Genomic DNA, 27,826 nt, shown 5'->3' with positions numbered 1-27,826 from the left:
ATCCAACCCTTGATTTTCGCTGGGGTCTGATCTCAGGATCCTCGATCAAGCCCTACGTGGGCTCTTCCTCAGCGGGAAGTCTGCTGGAGATGCTCTTTCTCTCCCTCTGTCTCTCTCTCACTCCTCACTCACTCACTCTCATCCTCAATCTCTCTCTCTAAAGAAATAAAAAATAAAGGAAAAAAAGAGTAAAGAGTGGGGAAAATCTGTCCAACTCCCAAGGGTATATTACATTTTTATCACAACCCAAAACAAACATGGCATGAAGCGATGCCGCCACTGAACGTTTGTTGACTGTTTCTCCACACCATTAAACAGGAACATGGGAATTTCTCATCATGACTGCACATCATGGTTGATAAAGAAACTTCAGCGGATTCCAGCCCTTGGTCCCCTCCACACGTCTATCAGGTAAGGCTAGCATGCATATCTTACAGAGAAGGAAAATAAGGCTCCAACTGAGAAAAACTGTCCCCGACTTTAAAAGGTACGTGAGGAACAGAACTGTAAAGCTGTAAAGCAGGGCATCTGACGCTTTTCCACTGCATCGGGTGTCCCTGCTTCACAGTCAGCAAGTGTGACCAACAATGGGAGGAGCGTCACCACCCTCGACAGTAGCCTGCCCTCCATACATGTTATCTCCGTCATCACCTCAATGACTTCATGAAGGGGCTGCCCATGGTCCAAGTGAGGAAACACACATTCAGAGTTCAATAACTGGCCAAGCTTAGACCGAGATAAGAGGCAGAGAAAAGCTTCCCATCCTGTCTCTAGGACGCCAAAGCCCAGAACATAAAAAGAAAGGTGGTGGTGGTAAGGTTGATGAGGACAACGAAGCTGGTATGTCATTAATAAGAGAGCACATCTCAGTTTGCAACGTTCTCATGTCCACGCTGACTCAGCAGAATGGTGCTCTAAGGCAAAGGTCAGCAGAACGCCCCACTACACCTACAGACCCCTAGTCTCCACTGGCTCCTCTCTGGAGAGACAACTCCTCCACCATCTCCCCCAATGTACTTTCACACTCACACACGTACACACAGTCTCCCTGCAGTGCCCATAAAATCCTAGTAGATGCAGGACCCCAAAATGAGCTCCAGAAGAGAAGAGACCAAGCTTCTTGCTCTTAAGTCTTTTAGAAAGGGCACTGAATTTGCCAAAGTTCTCTCAGGTGAATCCCAGTTCATGTCACTCAGACAATCCATGCCAAAAACTTGCTACATGACAGGAATCTAGAATCCAAAGTACAGCTCATCCTCATGCCTCATTACCATAGTCCACAGCCCTTGATGTTTACAAACCCAGAGTTACAGTGCTAGTGACCTTTTCAAAGAACATAGAAAATCAGATCAAAGCCCTGGAGGTCTGTATTATTCAGGGCCTACCTTATTTAAGCAAAATTCTCTTCCAATTTCTCTACTTAAGGAAATCAGAAACCACACAAGCATCTCCGACTTCCGGCTCCTGGGCTTCTCTGACCACCCAGAGCAGCAGCCTCTCCTGTTCGGGCTCTTCCTGGGTATATACATGGTCACCATGCTGGGGAACCTGCTCATCATCTTGGCCATAGTTTCTGACCAGCACCTCCACACCCCCATGTACTTCTTCCTGGCCAACCTGTCCCTCATTGATACCTGCTTATCCTGCACCATTGTCCCCAAGGTGCTGGTGAACACCCTCACTCAGCACCACACCATCACTTACACTGGCTGCCTCATGCAGATGTACTTCTTCATAGCATTGGCCCTGCTGGATGACTTCCTGCTGGCCGTGATGGCATATGATCGCTATGTGGCCATCTGCCTTCCTCTCCACTACACCACCATCATGTGTCCCCAACGCTGCCTGCTGCTGATCGCCTCATCCTGGCTCTGCGCTCACCTCCTGGCCTTCTCACTCACCCTCCTCATGACTCAGTTCTCCTTCTGTGCCTCCCATTCCATCCCACACTTTTTCTGTGATGTACCACCACTCCTCAAACTTGCCTGCTCAGACACCCAGATCTTTCAGGTCATGATGTTTGCTGAAGGAGCCCTCGCAGGTGTGGTCCCTCTCGCCTGTGTCCTGGTCTCTTATGCCCACATCATGCACACCATCCTCAGGGTCCCCTCAGCTGGGGGGAAGCACAAAGTCTTCTCGACATGTGGCTCTCACCTGTCAGTGGTCACTCTCTACTATGGGACACTTTTTTTGGTGTATTTCCGGCCCTCATCCTCCTACTCAGCAGACACTGGAATGGTTGTATCTGTGATATATACAATGGTCACCCCCATGCTGAACCCATTCATTTACAGCCTGAGGAACAGAGACATGAAGGGGGCTCTGTGGAGGCTCTCAGGCTGGAGAAGATACTCTACTCTGTAAGAGGTCCTGCCCCAGACTGAAAGATCGCGCTCTCTGAAATGCCTTCCCCCTGCACTTCTCCACAGCAATTTTGAAAACTCAAGTTCAAGGCAAGATGAATGCTTGCAGTCATGAACAGGTTCATCAAACAGAGAAGGCCTAACCAGACAGAAGGAGAGTAAGATGAACTTTCCAAGGACACAGCTACAACCTGGAAGGAGTGGCCAGCCATTCCTACAAGGTGACTTGATTAGTGGGTATACAGATGTCCAAGAAGATTCAAACCTCACAGTGGGAATCGCCAAAAGGAAAACATCAGCCAGCACTCGGGTTCTGGAATGAAGCCAGGTACCAGCCCAGTTTATGACTAACAGGTCCCACTCACCGACAAGCAATGTTCATAAGAGTTGGAAGGGTCAAGTGCTCTCAGTTTCAGGGACCATTTCCAAGCCCAGCTTTTGAAGCAACTCACTGAGAGGGGAGAACCTACACACACAGAAGGCTGAACTGAGAAGACACACAATTTCCCGGGACTGAGAAAACAAGAATAATTCTAGGGGGGAAAATGAGGCACAGAGAGATCAGAGGACTGGCCCCAACGCCACAGGGATCAGATCTAAGATGTGACAAAGAGATTACTAGTTATGGACCAGTCTTTGATTTTTTTATTTTTAAAGAAAAACATTGATAATATTTTACAGTATTTCCCACCTGTCTTTTTCTAATGACTTTTTGCCTTTATTATGTTGGGAAAATATTGCTGGTACATATATATGTACTTTTTTTGCTTAATCTTAAAACATGAGTTGTCTCCCCATAATTATCTCTTCCTGAATGTTTGGCTCTCTGAGGTTACATCACAAAAACATCCATGATATATGTGCTTTTTCACCATGGTTGGATGGCTAGAGGGCTTCTAAGTTTGCACTATTACTAAAAATGATGCAAAAGATTTTTGAAAATAACTGATTTTCATATATTCACAGTCCATTACATTTAATATTCTCAAAAGTAGAAGGGAGTTGGGGGAAATTGGAAGGGGAGGTGAACCATGAGAGGCTATGGACTCTGAAAAACAATCTGAGGGTTTTAAAGGGGCAGGGGGTGGGAGGTTGGGGTACCAGATGGTGGGTATTATACAGGGCATGGATTGCATGGAGCACTGGGTGTGGTACAAAAATAATGAATTATGCTGAAAATAAAAAATAAATTAAAAAAAAGAAAAAAGAAAAAAAAAGTAGAATATCTAAGCAGTACCTTTTTAGGACCCTTTATCCATTCTGCCAAGATGCCCAAATGAGAGTGCCCAATTGTCTCCATCTTCTCCATATTTTGATGTTCACATTTCCCCCTTAATTATAACTGATATGATAGAGAAAATGGTATCTCCTTGCTTTAGTCTTAAGTTCTCTGATTGCTGGTGAAGAAACTATTTTTCTCAATCTGTTAAATTTTTTTTTTCATTTTGCTCCTTCTGAATGTTTTATTTATTTTATTTCCAGTACAATTAACATACAGTGTTAGATCTTTTTTTATTTAAATGCAAGTAGTTAACACACAATATATTATTAGTTTCAGGGTGGAGTTTAGTGATTCATCAGTTGAACCCAGTGTTCATTCTACCAAGTGTCTTCCTTAATGCCCATCACACAATTACCCTATAACCTCACCCACCTCCCCTCCAGCAACGCTCAATTTGTTCCCTACAGTTGAGTCTGTTACGCTTTGCCTCTCTCTGTTTTTATCTTATTTTATTTTTCCTTCCCTTTCCTTATGTTCATCTGTTTTGTTTCTTAAATTCCACACATGAATGAACTTATACCCTATTTTTCTTTCTCTGGCTAACTTACTTTGCTTAATATAATACCTTCTAATTCCCTCCACATCATTTCAAGAATCCATTCTTTGGGATGGCTGAGTAATATTCCATCACATATATGTACAATGGCAAGAATCCATTCTTTGGGATGGCTGAGTAATATTCCATCACATATATGTACAATGGCAAGAATCCATTCTTTGGGATGGCTGAGTAATATTCCATCACATATATGTACAATGGCAAGAATCCATTCTTTGGGATGGCTGAGTAATATTCCATCACATATATGTACGTATATATGTTTATACCACCTCGTCTTTATTGACTCATCTGCTGATGGACATCTGGTCTCTTTCCATATTTCGACAATTGCGGACAATGCTGCTCTAAACGTTGGGGTGCATATACCCCGCTGAATCACTATTTAGGTATCCTTTGGATAAATACATAATAGTGCAATTCCTGGGTCATAGGGTATTTCTATTTTTATCTTTTTGAGGAACAGTGTAAGAGGGTACCCCTTTCTCTACATCCTCGCCAACATCTGTTGTTTGCTGAGTTGTTCATTTTACCATTCTGGCCAGTTGAGGTGGCATCTCATTGTGGTTTTGATTTGTATTTCCCTGATGCCAACTGATGTGGAGCATTTTTCCCCTGTCTGTTGGCCATTTGCATGTATTCCTTATAAATGTCTGTTCATATCTTCCCTCCATTGCTTGACTGGATTTTTTTTTTTTTTTGCGTTTTAGGAGTTTGATTAGTTCTTTATAGATTTTAGATACTAGCCCTTTATCTGATACATCATTTACAAATATCTTCTTCCAGTCCACAGGGTGCCTTTTAGTTTTTTTATTGTTTCTTTTCTTGTACAAAAGCTATTATCCTGATGAAGTTCTAACAGTTCATTTTTGCGTTAGTTTCCCTTGCCTTTGGAGAAGTGTCTAGCAGGAAGTTGCTACAGCTAAGGTCAAAGAGGTTGCTGCCCTTGTTCTCTAGGATTTTGATGGATTCCTGCCTCATGTTGAGGTCTTTCATCCATTTTGAATTTATTTTTGTTTATGGTTTAAGGAAGTGGTCCAGCTTCAATCTTCTACATGTAGCTGTCTGGTTTTCCCAACACCATTTGTTGAAGAGACTATCTTCTTTCCATTGAACATTCTTTCCTGCTTTGTCAAAGATTCATTGACCATAGAGATGAGGGTCCATTCTGGGTTCTCTCTTCTGTTTCATTGATTGAAGTGTCTGTTTTGGGGCCAGTACCATACTATCTTCATGATTATAAACTCTGTTCCAAGCTCAAATGCCAATAACAGGCCAGTCACAGGACCCCAAGATAAGACCTGAGCGAGAATCAGGAGTCAGATGCCCAAACAACTGAGCAACCCAGGCACCCCTGCTCCTGATATGTTTTATCTTCAATTTTCTTTCTTATTTTCTAGGATTGACTTTATCTCATCTGTGGGGACTGGGCTCTAATTAGAAAGGGTGACTCTATGATACAGATAGGCCCCATTCAGGATCAGGCCAGGAGGATGCAGCCAAGCAGCATCTCACCCAGGAGAAAAACCAGGAGTCCCCCAGGGATCCCAGCCCTGGTCATCTGAATGGTATTATCACTGACGCTGCCTGGACTCAGGGGGCCCTGACGCAGACACACCAGCTGGGAGGTTGGACAATTGCCCCATCTGGGCTCTAACTAGGACATTTGGGAATGGGTCCCAAGAGACACTGCCTGTCAAAAGTCAGCGGCGCCTGTGTCTGAGATATCACCAAGACTGGAGTCTTTGGCTGTGCTGTTCCTTCAGACAGGGAAGGGTTCAGTAACTCTAGCCATGACTTTTCTAGCAAACCCAATCTCCTCCCTGGAAGTGTCAGAAACTGAAGCTGGCCAGCATGTCCAGGTAAGAACTAGATGGCAAGAGCGCCATCTACCTTAGCCCCCTTGTAAGCATGCTTGCACACACACAGAGGCACACAGACAAACACACACACAAACATACACACACACAAACACATACAGAGCACTAGACCTGCTCCTTCTGCTTTCCCTCTTCCTATGCTCCATCCCCATTTGCCAATCAATTTCTAGCTCCTAGGATCATGAGCAGGGCCACCTACCTCGAGGGTTCTTCATGTCCCAGATGGTCTAGTATGAAGTCATCGAAGAGAATGGGCTTCAGACCACCCTTCCCCAAGCCTCATCTGTGTCCTAGACAAAGCACACTTCCCTCTCAGGCCACTTGGGTGGGTGTGGTTCCAGAAACTCTCTCAGCCACCACACCAAGTCAGTACTAGTAACTGACTCCTCTACATCCCATCTGAGTTTACCAAACTTGTTCATACCCTTTCTTTGTCTAAAAACTTGAGCCAGCAAAAACTATTCCAGATAGACTCATTCGTTCCCATTCTTCATTAATAACTGAGGCGGTGGGGGGGAACACTGATGATTCTGTTTTTTGACCAAGTTGACACATGGTTTCAGATGCCAAAATGTCAAAGGCTTTGCCACTGACAGTTCTGAGACATAACCCTTCAGAGCAGTCCTGCTGATGGTGTCATGGTGACAGTGGTGGAGATGGCTTTTGGTGTTCACACCTGACAAGTGGCAAGCCCAATCTGGAGGCACAGACCGAACACCACAACCTCAAAGCACCCTCACGTTATTAAAAACAGCAATTACAATACTAGACCCTATCTACTGAGCACTTACTACGTGCCAGCCTTGGTCTAAACATTACACCATCATTTTTTATCCCAACTTAATCCTCACAAACACTGGATTCATTGAACTCAGATATTATCCCATTTAAAAGCTATTACTCCATTTAAAAAGCTTATCAACTTTCTCAAAATCATATCAAGAGTAAAGAGTGGGAGTGGGGGTCTTGGTGGCTCAGTCTGTTGGGCAGCCAACCCTTGATTTTCGATGGGGTCTGATCACAGGCTCCTCAGATTAAGCCCTATGTGGGGATCTTCCTCAGCGGGAGGTCCGCTGGAGATTCTCTCCCTCTCCGTCTGTCTCTCCCTCACTCCCCACTCAGTCACTCTCATTCTCTCTCTCTCTAAAAAAATAAATCTTAAAAGAAAAAAAAAGTAAAGAGTGCGGAAATTCTGTCCACCTCCCAAGGGTATATTATGTTTTTATCACAACCCTAAATAAACAAGACAAGAAGACATACTGCCACTGACCATTTGTCGACTTTGTTCTCAACACCATCAAACAGGAATGTGGGAATTTCTCATCTTGACTGCACATCATGGTTGATAAAGAAACTTCAGCGGATTCCAGCCCTTGGTCCCCTCAACACACCTATCAGGTAAGGCTAGCATGCATATCTTACATAGAAGGAAAATAAGGCTCCAACTGAGAAAAACTGTCCCCGACTTTAAAAGGCACGTGAGGAACAGAGCTGTAAAGCTGTAAAGCAGGGCATCTGACGCTCTTCCACTGCATCATGTGTCCCTGCTTCACAGTCAGCAAGTGTGACCAACAATGGCAGGAGCGTCACCACCCTCGATAGGACCCTCCCTCCATACATGTTATCTCAGTCATCACCTCAATACTCCATGAAGGTGCTGCCCATGGTCCAAATGAGTAAACATACATTCAGAATTCGGAAACTGACCGAGCTCAGACTGAGGTAAGAGGCAGAGAAAAGCTTCCCATCCTGTCTCCAGGACATCAAATCCCAGAACATAAAAAGAAAGGTGGTGGTGGTGAGGTTGATGAGGACAACGAAACTGGTATGTCAATTAATAAGAGAGCACATCACAGTTTCCAACATTCTCACATCCACACTGTCTCAGTGGAATGGTTCCTTAAGGCAAAGGTCAGTGGAACACACCACTACACCTAAAGACACCTGGTCTCCACTGGCTCCTCTCTGGAGAGACAACTCCTCCATCATAGCCCCCAGGATGCACTCTCACACTCACACACATACACACAGGCTCCCTGCAGTGCTCACAAAATCCTAGTAGATGCAGGACCCCAAAATGAGCTCCAGAAGAGAAGAGTTCTCCTCTGTTCTAAGTCTTCTTGTTCTAAGTCTTTTAGAAAGGGAACTGAATTTGCCAAAGTTCTCTCAGGTGAATCCCAGTTCATGTCACTCAGACAATCAGACAATGTAGCAAGCCAAAAACTTGCTACATGACAGGAATCTAGAATCCAAAGTACAGCTCATCCTCATGCCTCATTACCATAGTCCACAGCCCTCGATGTTTACAAACCCAGAGTTACAGTGCTAGTGATTCTCAGTGACCTTTTCAAAGAACATAGAAAATCAAATCAAAGCTCTGGAGGTCTGTATTTTTCAGGGCCTACCTTATTTAAGCAAAATTCTCTTCCAATTTCTCTCCTTAAGGAAATCAGAAACCACACAAGCATCTCCGACTTCCTGCTCCTGGGCTTCTCTGACCACCCAGAGCAGCAGCCTCTCCTGTTCGGGCTCTTCCTGGGCATGTACCTGGTCACCGTGTTGGGGAACCTGCTCATCATCTTGGCCATAGTTTCTGACCAGCACCTCCACACCCCCATGTACTTCTTCCTGGCCAACCTGTCCCTCATTGATACCTGCTTCTCCTGCACCATTGTCCCCAAGGTGCTGGTGAACACCCTCACTCAGCACCACACCATCACTTACACTGGCTGCCTCGTACAGATGTACTTCTTCATGGCATTGACCCTGCTGGATGACTTCCTGCTGGCCGTGATGGCATATGATCGCTATGTGGCCATCTGCCTTCCTCTCCACTACACCACCATCATGTGTCCCCAACGCTGCCTGCTGCTGATCGCCTCATCCTGGCTCTGTGCCCACCTCCTGGCCTTCTCACTCACCCTCCTCATGACTCAGTTCTCCTTCTGTGCCTCCCATTCCATCCCACACTTTTTCTGTGACCTTCTCCCTGTCCTCAAACTTGCCTGCTCAGACACCCAGATCTTTCAGGTCATGATGTTTGCTGAAGCAGCCCTCGCAGGTGTGGTCCCTCTCGCCTGTGTCCTGGTCTCTTATGCCCACATCATGCACACCATCCTCAGGGTCCCCTCAGCTGGGGGGAAGCACAAAGTCTTCTCGACATGTGGCTCTCACCTGTCAGTGGTCACTCTCTTCTATGGGACACTTTTTCTGGTGTATTTCCAGCCGTCATCTTCCTACTCAGCAGACACTGGAATGGTTGTATCTGTGATATATACAATGGTCACCCCCATGCTGAACCCATTCATTTACAGCCTGAGGAACAGAGACATGAAGGGGGCTCTGTGGAGGCTCTCAGGCTGGAGAAGATACTCTACTCTGTAAGAGGTCCTGCCCCAGACTGAAAGATCGCACTCTCTGAAATGCCTTCCCCCTGCACTTCTCCACAGCAATTTTGAAAACTCAAGTTCAAGGCAAGATGAATGCTTGCAGTCATGAACAGATTCATCAAACAGAGAAGGCCTAACCAGACAGAAGGAGAGTAAGATGAACTTTCCAAGGACACAGCTACAACCTGGAAGGAGTGGCCAGCCATTCCTACAAGGTGACTTGATTAGTGGGTATACAGATGTCCAAGAAGATTCATACCTCACAGTGGGAATCGCCAAAAGGAAAACATCAGCCAGCACTCGGGTTCTGGAATGAAGCCAGGTACCAGCCCAGTCTATGACTAACAGGTCCCACTCACCGACAAGCAATGCTCATAAGAGTTGGAAGGGTCAAGTGCTCTCGGTTTCAGGGACCATTTCCAAGCCCAGCTTTTGAAGCAACTCACTGAGAGGGACTAACCTACATACAGAGAAGGCTGAACCGAAAAGGCATACTATTTTCTCGGACTGAGAAAACAAGAATAATTCTAGGGGGGAAAATGAGGCACAGAGAGATCAGAGGACTGGCCCCAACGCCACAGGGATCAGATCTAAGATGTGACAAAGAGATTACTAGTTATGGACCAGTCTTTGATTTTTTGGTTTTTAAACTCTGGGTTATTTCATGTGTCTCAACTGCAGAATAATACATGCTCATTAGAGTAAATTTGTCAAACATAAACAAATAAGAAAAATGGAAACACAACCCCTCCTTTTAAAGAAAAACATGGATAATATTTTACAGTATTTCCCACCTATCTTTTTCTAATGACTTTTTGCCTTTATTATGTTGGGAAAATATTGCTGGTACAATTATATGTACTTTTTTGCTTAATCTTAAAACATGAGTTGTCTCCCTATGATTATCTCTTCCTGAATATTTGTCTCTCTGAGGTTACATCACAAAAAACATCCATGATATATATCCTTTTTCATCACGGTTGGATGGCTAGAGGGCTTCTAAGTTTGCACTATTACTAAAAATGATGCAAAAAATTTCTGAAAACAACTGATTTTCATATATTCACAGTCCATTACACTTAATATTCTCAAAAGTAGAATACCTAAGCAGTACCTTTTTAGGGTCCTTTATCCATTCTGCCAAGATGCCCAAATGAGAGTGCCCAATTGTCTCCATTTTCTCCATATTTTGATGTTCACATTTCCCCCTTAATTATAACTGATATGATAGAGAAAATGGTATCTCCTTGCTTTAGTCTTAAGTTCTCTGATTGCTGGTGAAGAAACTATTTTTCTCAATCTGTTAAATATTTTTTTTCATTTTGCTCTTTCTTAAATGTTTTAATTATTTTATTTCCAGTGCAATTAACATACAGTGTTAGATCTTTTTTAATTTAAATGCAAGTAGTTAACATACAATGTATAATTAGTTTCAGGGTACAGTTTAGTGATTGATCAGTTGCACATAACACCCAGTGCTCCTTCCACCAAGTGTCTTCCTTAATGCCTATCGCACAATTACCCTATAACCTCACCCACCTCCCCTCCAGCAACCCTCAATTTGTTCCCTACAGTTGAGTCTATTACCCTTTGCCTCTCTCTGTTTTTATCTTATTTTTCCTTCCTTTTCCCTATGTTCATCTGTTTTGTTTCTTAAATTCCACACATGAATGAACTTATACCCTATTTTTCTTTCTCTGGCTAACTTACTTTGCTTAATATAATACCTTCTAATTCCCTCCACATCATTTCAAATGGCAAGAATTCATTCCTTGGGATGGCTGAGTAATATTCCGTCACATATATGTACGTTTATACCACCTCATCTTTATTGATTCATGCGCCAATGGACATCTGGTCTCTTTCCATATTTTGACAATTGAGAACAATGCTGCTCTAAATTTTGGGGTGCATGTACCCCGTTGAATCACTATTTATGTATCCTTTGGTTAAATACCTAGTAGTGCTATTCCTGGGTCATTGGGTATTTCTATTTTAATCTTTTTGAGGAACAGTGTAAGAGGGTGCCCCTTTTTCTACATCCTCACCAACAACTCTTTTTTGCTGAGTTGTTCATTTTACCATTCTGGCCACTTGAGGTGGTATCTCATTGTGGTTTTGATTCCTATTGCCCTGATGCCAACTGATGTGGAGCATTTTTTCCACTGTCTATTGGCCATTTGCATGTCTTCTTGGGATAAATGTCTGTTCATATCTTCCCTCCATTTCTTTTTTTTTAAGATTTTATTTATTTATTTTACAGACAGAGATCACAAGTAGGCAGAGAGGCAGGCACAGAGGAGGAAGCAGGCTCCCTGCCGAGCAGAGAGCCCGATGTGGGGCTCAATCGCAGGACCCTGGGACCATGACCTGAGCCAAAGGCAGAGGCTTTAACCCACTGAGCCACCCAGAGGCTTTAACCCACTGAGCCACCCAGGCGCCCCTTCCCTCCATTTCTTGACTGGATTTGTGTGTGTGTGTGTGTGTGTGTGCGTGCGTTTTAGGAGTTTGATTAGTTCTTCATAGATTTTAGATACTAGCCCTTTATCTGATACATATTTTGCAAATATCTTCTTCCAGCCCACAAGTTGCCTTTTAGTTTTTTGATTGTTTCTTTTCCTGTACAAAAGCTTTTATCCTGATGAAGTTCTAGTAGTTTTTTGCTTTTGTTTCCCTTACCTTTGGAGACATGTCTAGCAAGAAGTTGCTACAGCTCATGGACGGGACTGGAAGACATTATGCTGAGTGAAATAAGTCAAGCAGAGAGAGTCAATTATCATATGGATTCATTTATTTGTAGAGCATAACAAATAGCATGGAGGACAAGGGGTGTTAGAGAGGAGAAGGGAGTTGGGGTAAATTGGAAGGGGAGGTGAATCATGAGAGACTATGGACTCTGAAAAACAATCTGAGGGGTTTGAAGTGGTAGGGGGGTGGGAGGTTGGGGGAACCAGGTGGTGGGTATTAGAGAGGGCACAGATTGCATGGAGCACTAGGTGTGGTGCAAAAATAAGGAATACTGTTACACTGAAAAGAAATTTTTTAAAAAAGTTGCTACAGCTAAGGTCAAAGAGGTTGCTGCCTATCTTCTCCAGGATTTTGATGGATTCCTATCTCATGTTGAGGTCTTTCATACATTTTGAATTTATTTTTGCTTATGGTATAAAGAAGTGGTCCAGTTTCATTCTTCTACATGTAGCTGTCTGGTTTTCCCAACACCATTTGTTGAAGAGACTGTCTTCTTTCCTTTTTCCTGCTTTGTCAAAGATTTGTTGACCATAGAGATGAGGGTCCATGTCTGGGTTCTCTATTCTGTTCCATTGATCAATGTGTCTGTTTTTATGCCAGTACCATATTGTCTTGATGATTACAGCTTTATAATATAGCTTAAAGTCCAGAATTGTGATGCCTCCAGTCTTGGTGTTCTTTCTCAACACTCCTTTGATGATTCTGGGTGTGCTGGTTCCATACAAATTTTAGGATTGTTTGTTCCAGTTCTGTGAAGCATGCTGGTATTATTTTGATAGCAATTGCATTGAATGTGTACATTGCTTTGGGTAGTATAGACATTTTTTTTTGCCTTTTTTTTTTATTTCCAGCATAACAGTATTCATTATTTTTGCACCACACCCCGTGCTCCATGCAATCCGTGTCCTCTATAATACCCACCACCTGGTACCCCAACCTCCCACCCCCCGTCCCTTCAAAACCCTCAGATTGTTTTTCAGAGTCCATAGTCTCTCATGGTTCACCTCCCCTTCCAATTTCCCCCAACTCCCTTCTCCACTCTAAGTCCCCATGTCCTCCATGCTATTTGTTATGCTCCACAAATAAGTGAAACCATATGATAATTGACTCTCTCTGCTTGACTTATTTCACTCAGCATAATCTCTTCCAGTCCCGTCCATGTTGCTACAAAAGTTGGGTATTCATCCTTTCTGATGGAGGCATAATACTCTATCCCCAGGGGTACAGGTCTGTGAATCACCAGGTTTACACACTTCACAGCACTCACCAAAGCACATACCCTCCCCAATGTCCATAATCCCACCCTCTTCTCCCAAACCCCCTCCCCCCAGCAACCCTCAGTTTGTTTTGTGAGATTAAAAGTCACTTATGGTTTGTCTCCCTCCCAATCCCATCTTGTTTCATTTATTCTTCTCCTACCCACTTAAGCCCCCATGTTGCATCACCACTTCCTCATATCAGGGAGATCATATGATAGTTGTCTTTCTCTGCTTGACTTATTTCGCTAAGCATGATACGCTCTAGTTCCATCCATGTTGTCGCAAATGGCAAGATTTCATTTCTTTTGATGGCTGCATAGTATTCCATTGTGTATATATACCACATCTTCTTGATCCATTCATCTGTTGATGGACATCTAGGTTCTTTCCATAGTTTGGCTATTGTGGACATTGCTGCTATAAACATTCGGGTGCATGTGCCCCTTTGGATCACTACGTTTGTATCCTTAGGGTAAATACCCAATAGTGCAATTGCTGGGTCATAGGGCAGTTCTATTTTCAACATTTTGAGGAACCTCCATGCTGTTTTCCAGAGTGGCTGCACCAGCTTGCATTCCCACCAACAGTGTAGGAGGGTTCCCCTTTCTCCGCATCCTCGCCAGCATCTGTCATTTCCTGACTTGTTGATTTTAGCCATTCTGACTGGTGTGAGGTGATATCTCATTGTGGTTTTGATTTGTATTTCCCTGATGCCGAGTGATATGGAGCACTTTTTCATGTGTCTGTTGGCCATCTGGATGTCTTCTTTGCAGAAATGTCTGTTCATGTCCTCTGCCCATTTCTTGATTGGATTATTTGTTCCTTGGGTGTTGAGTTTGCTAAGTTCTTTATAGATTCTGGACACTAGTCCTTTATCTGATATGTCATTTGCAAATATCTTCTCCCATTCTGTCAGTTGTCTTTTGATTTTGTTAACTGTTTCCTTTGCTGTGCAAAAGCTTTTGATCTTGATGAAATCCCAATAGTTCATTTTTGCCTTTGCTTCCCTTGCCTTTTGCGTTGTTCCTAGGAAGATGTTGCTGCGGTTGAGGTCAAAGAGGTTGCTGCCTGTGTTCTCCTCAAGGATTTTGATGGATTCCTTTCGCACATTGAGGTCCTTCATCCATTTTGAGTCTATTTTTGTGTGTGGTGTAAGGAAATGGTCCAATTTCATTTTTCTGCATGTGGCTGTCCAATTTTCCCAGCACCATTTATTGAAGAGGCTGTCTTTTTGCCATTGGACATTCTTTCCTGCTTTGTCGAAGATTAGTTGACCATAGAGTTGAGGGTCTATTTCTGAGCTCTCTATTCTGTTCCATTGATCTATGTGTCTGTTTTTGTGCCAGTACCATGCTGTCTTGATGACATATATAAACTACCACAACTGAACCAGGAAGAAATAGAAAGCCTGAACAGACCCATAACCAGTAAGGAGATTGAAACAGTCATTAAAAATCTCCAAACAAACAAAAGCCCAGGGCCAGACGGCTTCCCGGGGGAATTCTACCAAACATTTAAAGAAGAACTAATTCCTATTCTCCTGAAACTGTTCCAAAAAATAGAAATGGAAGGAAAACTTCCAAACTCATTTTATGAGGCCAGCATCACCTTGATCCTAAAACCATACAAGGATCCCACCAAAAAAGAGAGCTATAGACCGATATCCTTGATGAACACAGATGCGAAAATACTCAACAAAATACTAGCCAATAGGATTCAACAGTACATTAAAAAGATTATTCACCACGACCAAGTGGGATTTATTCCAGGGCTGCAAGGTTGGTTCAACATCCGCAAATCAGTCAATGTGATACAACACATCAATAAAAGAAAGAACAAGAACCATATGATACTCTCAATAGATGCTGAAAAAGCATTTGACAAAGTACAGCATCCCTTCCTGATCAAAACTCTTCAAAGTGTGGGGATAGAGGGCACATACCTCAATATCATCAAAGCCATCTATGAAAAACCCACCGCAAATATCATTCTCAATGGAGAAAAACTGAAAGCTTTTCCGCTAAGGTCAGGAACACGGCAGGGATGTCCATTATCACCACTGCTATTCAACATAGTACTAGAGGTCCTAGCCTCAGCAATCAGAAAACAAAAGGAAATTAAAGGCATCCAAATCGGCAAAGAAGAAGTCAAATTATCACTCTTCGCAGATGATATGATACTATATGTGGAAAACCCAAAAGACTCCACTCCAAAACTGCTAGAACTTATACAGGAATTCAGTAAAGTGTCAGGATATAAAATCAATGCACAGAAATCAGTTGCATTTCTCTACACCAACAGCAAGACAGAAGAAAGAGAAATTAAGGAGTCAATCCCGTTTACAATTGCACCCAAAACCATAAGATACCTAGGAATAAACCTAACCAAAGAGACACAGAATCTATACTCAGAAAACTATAAAGTACTCATGAAAGAAATTGAGGAAGACACAAAGAAATGGAAAAATGTTCCATGCTCCTGGATTGGAAGAATAAATATTGTGAAAATGTCTATGCTACCTAAAGCAATCTACACATTTAATGCAATTCCTATCAAAGTACCATCCATCTTTTTCAAAGAAATGGAACAAATAATGCTAAAATTTATATGGAACCAGAAAAGACCTCAAATAGCCAAAGGGATATTGAAAAAGAAAGCCAACGTTGGTGGCATCACAATTCTGGGTAGTATAGACATTTTAATAATTGTTCTTCCAATCCATGAACATGGAACATTTTTCATTTCTTTGTGCCTTCCTCAATTTCCTTCATAACCGTTCTATAATTTTTGGAGTATAGATACTTTACCTCTTTGGTTAGGTTTATTCCTAGGTAATAAACTGGTTTATTACTGGTTTGGGTACAATTGTAATTCGAGCAATTCCTTGATTTCTCTTTCTGCTGCTTCATTATTGGTGTATAGAAGTGCAACAGACTTCTGTGCATTGATTTTATATCCTGCAACTTTGCTGAACTATCAGTTCTAGTAATTTTTTGGTGGAGTCTTTTGGGTTTACTACAGACTTATCATATTGTCTGAAAAGAGTGGAAGCTTGACTTCTTCTTTGCCAGTTTAGATGCCTCTTATTTCTTTTTCTTCTCTGATTGCAGAGGCTGGGTTTTCCAGTACTATGTGAAGAATAGTAGTGAGAGTGGACATCCCTGTCGTGCTCTGATCTTAGGGGAAAACCTCTCAGTGTTTCTCCATTGAAATTGATATTAGATATGGGTCTTTCTGATATGGTCTTTATGATGTTAAGCTATTTTCCCACTACCCCTCCTTTGTTGAGGGTTTTTAACATGAAAGGATGCTGTATTTTGTCAAATGCTTTTTCTGCATCACTGAGAAGATCATATGGTTCTTAACCTTTGTTTTATTAATGTGGCATATCACAGTGATGGATTTGCAGATACTGAATCATCCCTGCAGTGCAGGAATAAATCCCACTTGGTCATGGTGAATAATCCTTTTAATGTACTGTTGGATTCTATTAGCTGGTATCTGAATGAAAATTTCTGTATCTATGTTCATCAGGGATATTGGTCTGTAATTCTTCTTTTTGATGGGGTCTTTGTCTGGTTTTGGAATCAAGCTAATGCTGGCCTCATCAAAGAGTTTGGATCATATGATCTCCCTGATATGAGGAAGTGGTGATGCAACATGGGGGCTTAAGTGGGTAGGAGAAGAATAAATGAAACAAGATGGGATTGGGAGGGAGACAAACCATAAGTGACTTTTAATCTCACAAAACAAACTGAGGGTTGCTGGGGGGAGGGGGTTTGGGAGAAGAGGGTGGGATTATGGACATTGGGGAGGGTATGTGCTTTGGTGAGTGCTGTGAAGTGTGTAAACCTGGTGATTCACAGACCTGTACCCCTGGGGATAAAAATATATGTTTATAAAAAATAAAAAATTAATTTAAAAAAAAAGAGTTTGGAAGCTTTCCATCCATATCTGTTTTTGTGGAACAGTTTCAGCAAAATAGGTATTAATTCTTCTTCAAATGTTTGGTAGAGTTCCCCTGGGAAGCCATCTGGCCATGCATGGATTCTTGTTTGTTGGGAGATTTTTGATTACTGTTTCACTTTCTTTTCTGGTTATGTGTATGTTCAGGTTTTCTATTTCTTCCTGTTTCAACTTTTGTATTTTATTATGTTCTAGGAATTTATCTGTCTCTTCCAGATTGCCTTATTTGTTTCTAATAACATTTCTATTAACATTGTAATTTCTTTTTTTCTAATATTTTTTTTAAATTTTCTTCTCAGTGTTCCAGAATTCATTGCTTATGCACCACACCCAGTGCTCAATGCAATACGTGCCCTCCATAGTACCCACCACCAGGCTCACCCAACCTCCCTCCCTACCCCCCGAAACCCTCAGTTTGTTTATCAGAGTCCACAGTCTCTCATGATTCATCTCCCCCTCCAATTTCCTCCAACTCACTTCTCCTCTCCATCTCCCAATGTCCTCCATGTTATTCCTTATGCTCCACAAATGAGCAAAACCATATGATAATTAACTCTCTCTGCTTGACTTATTTCACTCAGCATGTTCTCTTCCAGTCCCATCCATGTTGATACAGAGGTTGGGTATTCATCCTTTCTGAGGGGTATTCATCCTTTCTGATGGAGGCATAATACTCCATAGTATATATGGACCATATCTTCTTTATCCATTCATCCATTGAAGGGCATCTTGGTTCTTTCCAGTTTGGCGACTATGGCCATTGCTGCTATGAACATTGGGGTACAGATGGCCCTTATTTTCACTACATCTGTATCTTTCACTACATCTGTACAAAGATACATCTGTATCTTTGGGGTAAATACCTAATAGTGCAATTGCAGGGTTATAGGGTCACTCTATATTTAATTTCTTAAGGAATCTCCACACTGTTTTCCAAAGTGGCTGCACCAACTTCCATTCCCACCACAGTGTAAGAGGGTTCCCCTTTCTCCACATCCTCTCCAACACATGTTGTTTTGGCCATTCTAACTCGTGTAAGGTGGTATCACAATTTCTAATAACACTCTCTCTTTTTTTTTTTCTAATAACATTCTCTTACAATTTTCTATTTCTTTGGTATTGGTTGTGATCACTCCTCTTTCATTCATGATTTAATTTATTTGGCTCCTTTCTCTTCTCTTTTTGATAAGTGTGGATAGGGGTTTATCAATTTTGTTAATACTTTCAAAGAACCAGCTCCTAGTTTCGTTGGTTTGTTCTACTGCTTTATTTCTTCATCCTTAATTTCTATTATAATCTTAATTATTTCCCTTTTCCTGCTGGATTGAGGCTTTATTTGCTGTTCCTTCTCTAGCTCCTTTAGGTGTAAGGCTAGATTGTGTATTTCCAATTTTTCTTGCTTCTTGAAGAAGGCCTGTGCAACTATATACTTCCCTCTTAGGACCATCGTTGCTGCACCCCTTTGATGTTTTCATTTTCATTTGCTTCCATGTATTTTTTTTAATTCTTCTTTAATTTCCTGGTTGACCCATTCTCTCTTTAGTAGGATGTTCTTTAACCTCCATGGATTTGCTGTCCTTCCTAATTTATTCTTGTGGTTGATGTCAAATTTCATAGCATTGTGGTTTGAAAATATGCATGGTATGATCTCAGTCTTTTTGTAGCAGTCAAGGCCTGATTTGTGACCCAGTATGTGATCTATTCAGGAGAAGGTTCCACGGGCACTTGAAAAGAATGTCTCTTCTGCTGCTTTGGGATGAAATGCTCTGAATACAACTATGAAGTCCATCTGGTCCAGTGTGTCATTCAAAGCTCTTGTTTCCTTGATCTTCTACTTAGATGATCTGTCCATTGCCGTGAGTGGGGTGCTAAAATCCCCTACTAATACTGTATTACTATCAGTGAGTTTCTTTAGGTTTGTTATTAGTTGATTAACACATTTGGCTGTTCCCAAGTTAGGAGTGTATTTACAATTGTTAGATCTTCTTGTTGGACAGACTCCTTTATTATGATATAGCATTCTTCTTCATCTCTTACTACAGTCTTTGGTTTAAAATCTAGTTTGTCTGATATAAGGATGGATACTCCAGCTTTCTTTTGATGTCCATTAGCATGATAAATTGTTGTCCATCCCCTGACTTTCAATCCAGGGTATCTTTAGGTCTAAAATGACTCTCTTGGGGCACCTGGGTGGCTCAGTGGGTTAAAGCCTCTGCCTTTGGCTCAGATCATGATCTCAAGGTCCTAGGATCAAGCCCCACTTCAGGCTCTCTGCTCAGTGGGGAGCCTGCTTCCTCCTCTCTCTCTCTCTCTGCCTGTCTCTCTGCCTACCTGTGATCTCTGTCAAAAAAATAAATAAAACCTTTAAAAAAAATAAAATAAAATGACTCTCTTGTAAGCAGCATATTGATGTCTTGGTTTTTTATCCATTCTGATATCCTATGTCTTCTGATTAGACCCTTGAGTCCATTTACATTAAGAGTAATTATTAAAAGATGTGAATTTACTGTCATTGTGTTGCCTGTAAAGTCACTGTTCCTGCAGGTTATCTCTATTCCTTTCTAATCTTTGTTACTTTTGGGCTCTCTTTCCACTCAAAGGGTCCCCTTTAATATTTCTAACATGGCTGGTTTGGTGTTCATGAACTCCTTTAGTTTCTGTGTGTCCTGGAAACCCTTTATCCCTCCTTCTATTCTGAATGACAGCCTTGCTCAATAAAATCTTCTTGGATGCACATTGTTCCCATTTAGTACACTGACTATATCATGCCAGTCCTCTCTGTCCTGCCAGGGCTCTGTAGACAGGACTGCTACCAGCCTTATGTGTCTACCCTTGTAAGTTAAGACTTTTTCTCCTGATCTACATTCAGAATTTTCTCTTTATCTCTGTATCAACCAACTTTCACTATAATATGTCACAGTGGGCACCAGGGTGGTGGATGATTTTTTTAAATACTACTTACTATTTTTTTTAAATACATGGTTACTACTACATAGGCACCAGAACATCTATATTTCTATCATACAAAAATCTCTCGAGAGGGGAATTTTCTGTATGTTTTCAGTGAACTCATTGAACAGAAAACCACGATCTGAATTTACACAAGGGTATTTAATGCCTAAACTAGTTGTATTCTGTGGAATATACATTCCTTCTGCGGGGTAAATACCATGTTTGATTATGGAGTGTGACCACACGACCTTCTAAGAGAATCACAGACAACGTACATACATACACAATAATTCCAAACTCAAAATGTCTGAAATCAGAACTTTGGAAGACTACAGGGGTGCATAAGGAGGGGTTGTGATCTGTATGAGACAGTTCTGAACATGAACAACTTTCAGTTACATGCATCCACCCATTGAAAGAATGAATGTGAAAATAAAACGCTGAGCAGTATGCCCAATTCACAGAAGAATATAAAAAGTATAATTCCAGGACACCTGAGTGCCTCAGTCAGTGTCCAGTCAGCCTTTGGCTCGGGTCATGATCCTAGGGACCTGGGATCAAATCTTGGTTCAGTCTCCTTGCTCAGTGGGAAACCTGCTTCTCCCTCTGCCTGCTTCTCCCCTGCCTCCCTCTCTCTATCTCTTTCTGACTAATAAAATCAATAAATGTGGTCAAAAAGTGTAATTCCATTCACATAAAGGATAAATCCAGGCACGTTTAGAGTAGACTATACAAGGTAAGATCTATGTATGTGGGTTATCAAAGTGAACAATGAAAGAGATGGCAGGGAGAGACCAAGGAAAGTGACAGACCACTCCCATTTGGTAGTCAACAGTGTTATGAGATCCAGCTCAGTACAGGGTTCAGTCCTTAGCATGGAGTCAGCTTGGAATTCTTTCCCACCTCTCTCTTCCTCCTACCCATGCTCTCTCCCTCCAAAAATGAATAAATCTTTAAAAAAAATTTTCAGAGAGATACCTGGGTGGCTCAGTTGGTTAAGCTGCTGCCTTCAGTTCAGATCATGATCTCAGTTCTGGGATCGAGTCCCACATCAGGCTCCTTGCTTGACAGGGAGGCTGCTTCTCTCTCTGCCTCTGCCTGCCACTCTGCCTGCTTGTGTGCTCTCTCTCTCTCTCTGACAAATAAATAAATAAAATCTTTTTTAAAAAATTCAGAGATTAAACCCAGAGCTTTACAGACAGGCTACATAGGATTCTTAACTCTGATCACTGAGAGTATAAAAAATAAGAATCTACTACGTGAATCTAACCCTCTACTACATGACAGTTAAGTCTTGGCCATGTTCTCCATATACATTTTTTTGAAGATTTTATTTCTTTCTTTTTTTTCTTTGAAAGAGACCATGAATGAGTGGATGAGCAGACAAAGACGAACAAGTAAACTCTGTGCCAAACTCAGATGCCAATAACAGGCCATTCACAAGACCCCAAGATCATGACCTGAGCCAAAATCAAGAGTCAGATGCCCAAACAACTGAGCAACCCAGGCACCCCTGCTCCTGATACGTTGTTTTTTTTTTTTTTAAGAGTTTATTTTTTTAATTTATTTTTTATTTTCAGCGTAACAGTATTCATTATTTTTGCACCATACCCAGTGCTCCATGCAATCCGTGCCCTCTATAATACCCACCACCTGGTACCCCGACCTCCCACCCCCGCCCCTTCAAAACCCTCAGATTGTTTTTCAGAGTCTGTAGTCTCTCGTGGTTCACCTCCCCTTCCAATTTTCCCCAACTCCCTTCTCCTCTTTAACTCCCCATGTCCTCCATGCTATTTGTTATGCTCCACAAAGAAGTGAAACCATATGATAATTGACTCTCTCTGCTTGACTTATTTCACTCAGCATAATCTCTTCCAGTCCCGTCCATGTTGCTACAAAAGTTGGGTATTCGTCCTTTCTGATGGAGGTATAATACTTCATAGTGTATATGGACCACATCTTCCTTATCCATTCATCCGTTGAAGGGCATCTTTGTTCTTTCCACAGTTTGGTGACCGTGACCATTGCTGCTATAAACATTGGGGTACAGATGGCCCTTCTTTTCACTACATCTGTATCTTTGGGGTAAATACCCAGGAGTGCAATGGCAGGGTCATAGGGAAGTTCTATTTTTAATTTCCTGAGGAATCTCCACACTGCTCTCCAAAGAGGCTGCACCAACTTGCATTCCCACCAACAGTGTAAGAGGGTTCCCCTTTCTCCACATCCCCTCCAACACATGTTGTTTCCTGTCTTGCTAATTTTGGCCATTCTAACTGGTGTAAGGTGAGATCTCAATGTAGTTTTAATCTGAATCTCCCTGATGGCTAGTGATGATGAACAAAATGGAAGCAGAAGGGAAACTTCCTGACTCTTTCTATGAAGCCAGCATTACCCTGATCCCCAAACCAGGCAAAAACCCTACCAAAAAGGAGAATTTCAGACCAATATCACTGATATGTTTTATCTTCAATTTTTTTTTCTTATTTTCTAGGATTGACTGTATCTCATCCATGGGGACTGGGCTCTAATTAGAAAGGGTGACTCTATGATACAGATAGGCCCCATTCAGGATCAGGCCAGGAGGATGCAACCAAGCAGCATCTCACCCAGGGGAAGAACCAGGAGTCCCCCAGGGATCCCAGCCCTGGTCATCTGAATGGTATTATCACAGATGCTGCCTGGACTCAGGGGACCTGATGCAGACAGGCCAGCTGGGAGGTTGGACAATTGCCCCATCTGGGCTCTAACTAGGACATTTGGGAATGGGTCCCAGGAGACACTACCTGTCAAAAGTCAGTGGCGCCTGTGCCTGAGATATCACCAAGACTGAAGTCTTTGGTCTGTGCTGTTCCTACAGACAGGGAGGGGCTCTGTAACTCTAGCCATGACTTTTCTAGCAAACCTGATCTCCTCCCTGGAAGTGTTAGAAACTGAGGCTGGCCAGCATATCCAGGTAAGAACTGAGGCATATGGATGGCAAGAGAGCCAACTACCTTAGCCCCCTTGTAAGCATGCTTGCACACACACACAGAGGCACACAGACAAACACACAAACAGACAGAGAGCAATAGACCTGCTCCTTCTGCTTTCCCTCTTTCTATCCTACATCCCCATCTGCCAATCAATTTCTGGCTCTTCAGATCACAAACAGGGCCACCTACCTTAAGGGGTCTTCATGTCCCTGATGGTCTAATCTGAAGTCATTGAAGAGAATGGGCTTCAGACCACCCTTCCCCAAGCCCCATCTGTGTGTCCTGGACAAAGCACACTTCCTACTCAGTCCAGTTGGGTGGGTGTGGATCCGGAAACTCTCTCAGCCACCACACCAAGTCAGTACTAGTAACTGACTCCTCTATATCCCATTAGAGTTTTCCAAACTTTTTCACACCCTTTCTTTGTCTAAAAACTTGAGCCAGCAAAAACTATTCCAGATAGTCTCATTCATTCTCATTCTTCCATTAATAAATGAGGCAATGGGGGGAACGCTGATGATTCTGTGATTTGACCAAGTTGACACATGGTTTCAGATGCCAAAATGTCAAAGGCTTTGCCACTGACAGTTCTGAGTAGAGACATAACCTTTCAGAGGCAGTGCTGCTGACAGTGTCATGGTGACGGTGCTGGAGGTGGCTTTTGGTGTTCACACCTCAAAAGTGGCAAGCCCAATCTGGAGGCATAGACCAGAACACCACAACCTCAAAGCACCTGCACATTATTAAAAACAGCAATTACAGGGCACCTGGGTGGCTCAGTAGGTTAAGCCTCTGCCTTCGGCTCAGGTCATGATCTCAGGGTCCTGAGATCAAGCCCCACATCCGGCTTTCTGCTCGGCAGGGAGCCTGCTTCCTCCACTCTCTCTCTCTCTCTCTCTCTCTCTCTCTCTCTCTGCTTGCCTCTCTGCCTACTTGTGATCTCTGTCTGTCAAATGAATAAATTTAAAAAAATCTAAAAAAAGGGCACTGGGTGAAGTAAGTCAAGCAGAGAGAGTCAATTATCACATGGTTTCACTTATTTGTGGAGCATAACAAATAGCATGGAGGACATGGGGAGTTAGAGAGGAGAAGGGAGTTGGGGTAAATTGGAAGGGCAGGTGAACGATGAGAGACTATAGACTCTGAAAAACAATCTGAGGGGTTTGAAGTGGCAGGGGGGTGGGAGGTTGGGGGAACCAGGTGGTGGGTATTAGCGAGGGCAAAGATTGCATGGAGCACTGGGTGTAGTGCAAAAATAATGAATACTGTTATGCTGAAAATAAGTAAAAAATAAATTTAAAAAAAAGTGGGGGGCGCCTGGGTGGCTCAGTAGGTTAAAGGCTGCCTTCAGCTCAGGTCATGATCCCAGGGTCCTGAGATCGAGCCCCACATTGGGCTCTCTGCTCAGTGAGGAGCCTGCTTCCCCCTCTCTCTCTGCCTGCCTCTCTGCCTACTTGTGATTTCTGTCTGTCAAATAAATAAATAAAATCTTTTTTTAAAAATCTAAAAAAAATAAAAACAACAATTACAAGACTAGACCCTATTTACTGAGCACTCACTAGATGCCAGCCTTGGTCTAAACATTACACCGTCGTTTTTTATCCCAATGTAATCTTCACAAACACTGGATTCATTGAACTCAGATATTATCCCATTTAAAAGCTATTACCCCATTTAAAAAGTTTAGCAACTTTCTCAAAATCATATCAAGAGTAAAGAGTGGGAGTGGGGCATCTCGGTGGCTCAGTCTGTTGGGCATCCAATCCTTGATTTTCGATGGGGTCTGATCTCAGGTTCCTCAGATCAAGCCCTACATTGGGCTCTTACTCAGCGGGAGGTCCACTGGAGATTCTCTCCCTCTCCCTCTGTCTCTCCCTCACTCCCCACTCAGTCACTCTCATTCTCTCTCTCTCTCTAAAAAAATAAATCTTAAAGAAAAAAAAAGTAAGGAGGGGGAAATTCTGTCCACCTCCCAAGGGTACATTATGTTTTTATCACAACCCTAAATAAACAAGACATGAAGCCATGCTGCCACTGACGGTTTGTCAACTTTGTTTCTCTACACCATCAAACAGGAACATGAGAATTTCTCATCTTGACTGAACATTATGGTTGATAAAGAAACTTCAGTGGATTCCAGCCCTTGGTCCCCTCAACACGCCTATCAGGTAAGGCTAGCATGCATATCTTACAGAGAAGGAAAGTAAGGCTCCAAGTGAGAAAAACTGTCCCCAACTTTAAAAGGCACGTGAGGAACAGAGCTGTAAAGCTGTAAAGCAGGGCATCTGATGCTTTTCCACTGCATTGTGTGTCCCTGCTTCACAGTTAGCAACTGTGACCAACAATGACAGGAGCGTCACTACCCTCAACAGTAGCCTGCCCTCCATACATGTTATCTCAGTCTTCATGTCGATGACTCCATGAAGGTGCTGCCCATGGTCCAAATGAGGAAACACACATTCAGAGTTCAATAACTGGCCGCTGAGCTTAGACGGAGATAAGAAGCAGAGAAAAGTTTCCCATCCTGTCTCCAGGACGCCAAAGACCAGAACATAAAAAGAAAAGTGGTGGTGGTGAGGTTGATGAGGACAACAAAACTTCTGTTTCATTAATAAGAGCACATCTCGGGATCCAAAATTCTCACATCCACACTGACTCAGCGGAATGGTTCTCTAAGGCAAAGGTCAACAAAACACCCCACTGCAGCTAAAGACCCATGGTCTCCACTGGCTCCTCTCTGGAGAGACAACTCCTCCACCATCTCCCCCAGGATGCACTCTCACACTCACACACATACACACAGGCTCCCTGCAGTGCTCACAAAATCCTAGTAGATGCAAGACCCCAAAATGAGCTCCAAAAGAGAGGACACCAAGCTTGTTGTTCTAAGTCTTTTAGAAAGGGAACTGAATTTGCCAAAGTTCTCTCAGGTGAATCCCAGTTCATGTCACTCAGACAATCCATGCCAAAAACTTGCTACATGACAGGAATCTAGAACCCAAAGTACAGCTCATCCTCATGCCTCATTACCATAGTCCACAGCCCTCAACGTTTACAAACCCAAAGTTACAGCTGCTAGTGAATCTCAGTGACCTTTTCAAAGAACACAGAAAAACAGATCAAAGCCCGTGAGGTCTGTATTATTCAGGGCCTACATTATTTAAGCAAAATTCTCTTCCAATTTCTCTACTTAAGGAAATCAGAAACCACACAAGCATCTCCGACTTCCTGCTCCTGGGCTTCTCTGACCACCCAGAGCAGCAGCCTCTCCTGTTCGGGCTCTTCCTGGGCATGTACCTGGTCACCGTGTTGGGGAACCTGCTCATCATCTTGGCCATAGTTTCTGACCAGCACCTCCACACCCCCATGTACTTCTTCCTGGCCAACCTGTCCCTCATTGATACCTGCTTCTCCTGCACCATTGTCCCCAAGGTGCTGGTGAACACCCTCACTCAGCACCACACCATCACTTACACTGGCTGCCTCGTACAGATGTACTTCTTCATGGCATTGGCCCTGCTGGATGACTTCCTGCTGGCCGTGATGGCATATGACCGCTATGTGGCCATCTGCCTTCCTCTCCACTACACCACCATCATGTGTCCCCAACGTTGCCTGCTGCTGGTCGCCTCATCCTGGCTCTGCGCCCACCTCCTGGCCTTCTCACTCACCCTCCTCATGACTCAGTTCTCCTTCTGTGCCTCCCATTCCATCCCACACTTTTTCTGTGACCTTCTCCCTGTCCTCAAACTTGCCTGCTCAGACACCCAGATCTTTCAGGTCATGATGTTTGCTGAAGCAGCCCTCGCAGGTGTGGTCCCTCTCGCCTGTGTCCTGGTCTCTTATGCCCACATCATGCACACCATCCTCAGGGTCTCCTCAGCTGGGGGGAAGCACAAACTCTTCTCAACCTGTGGCTCTCACCTGACAGTAGTCACTCTTTTCTATGGAACTGTCTTTCTTGTGTATTTCCAGCCCTCTTCCTCCTACTCAGCAGGCACTGGAATGATGGCATCTGTGGTGTACACAATGGTCACCCCCATGCTAAACCCGTTCATCTACAGCCTGAGGAACAGAGACATGAAGGGGGCTCTGTGGAGACTCCTTGCCTGCAGAAAATGTTGCATCTTATAAAGAGACCAGAGTAGACCAGGCTTTTTGAAATACTTTCCTCAATGGAATTCTCTATTACAATTTTGAAAAGCTCAAGGTTATAGCAGGATTAATGCTTAGAAGCACAAGCAGGTTTAAGAAATAAAGTTTGCCTGACCTGGCAGGACTGGAATAGAACCGTCTAGCGAAGGACAGCTCTGCAGCCTGGATAGAAGGAGTGGACAAAAATCCCAACGGGATTTCAAATAAAAAATGGCACCAAAGTTAAACAGGCAAAGAGGCTTTATTCAAGATTCTTGCAATAGGAGTGAACAGAGCTCAGTCTGAGCTAAAGTCTGCT

General features: G+C 43.0%; 2 protein-coding genes across 2 annotated transcripts; both read left to right on the top strand.

The window, feature by feature from the left end:
• The first annotated feature begins 351 nt into the window (after positions 1–351).
• Positions 352–2,364, top strand: LOC116570897 (olfactory receptor 1G1-like). The gene is made up of 2 exons (XM_032308515.1): positions 352–411; positions 1,426–2,364. Exons 1-2 carry the CDS (start codon positions 352–354, stop codon positions 2,362–2,364), a joined length of 999 nt encoding a protein of 332 aa, XP_032164406.1.
• Positions 2,365–7,422: 5,058 nt separating this feature from the next.
• LOC116570896 (olfactory receptor 1361-like) lies at positions 7,423–27,507 on the top strand. The gene is made up of 5 exons (XM_032308514.1): positions 7,423–7,482; positions 8,530–9,020; positions 20,263–20,268; positions 20,888–20,896; positions 26,577–27,507. Exons 1-5 carry the CDS (start codon positions 7,423–7,425, stop codon positions 27,505–27,507), a joined length of 1,497 nt encoding a protein of 498 aa, XP_032164405.1.
• The last annotated feature ends 319 nt before the right edge of the window (positions 27,508–27,826 follow it).

The sequence above is a fragment of the Mustela erminea genome, chromosome 12, assembly GCF_009829155.1.
Source record: "Mustela erminea isolate mMusErm1 chromosome 12, mMusErm1.Pri, whole genome shotgun sequence".
Classification (NCBI taxonomy): domain Eukaryota; kingdom Metazoa; phylum Chordata; class Mammalia; order Carnivora; family Mustelidae; genus Mustela; species Mustela erminea.
The sequence above is the reverse complement of the archived record's forward strand: the minus strand, read 5'-3'. Positions and strand labels throughout refer to the sequence as shown.

What these genes read in the sequence shown, in the direction of transcription:
- LOC116570897 (XM_032308515.1), top strand. Translation starts at nt 352, where the DNA reads ATGGTTGATAAAGAAACTTCAGCGGATTCCAGCCCTTGGTCCCCTCCA. An exon ending in CCCCTCCACACGTCTATCAG is followed by an intron (nt 412 to 1,425) that starts GTAAGGCTAGCA and finishes TCTCTACTTAAG; the next exon opens with GAAATCAGAAACCACACAAG.
- LOC116570896 (XM_032308514.1), top strand. Translation starts at nt 7,423, where the DNA reads ATGGTTGATAAAGAAACTTCAGCGGATTCCAGCCCTTGGTCCCCTCAA. An exon ending in CCCCTCAACACACCTATCAG is followed by an intron (nt 7,483 to 8,529) that starts GTAAGGCTAGCA and finishes TCTCTCCTTAAG; the next exon opens with GAAATCAGAAACCACACAAG.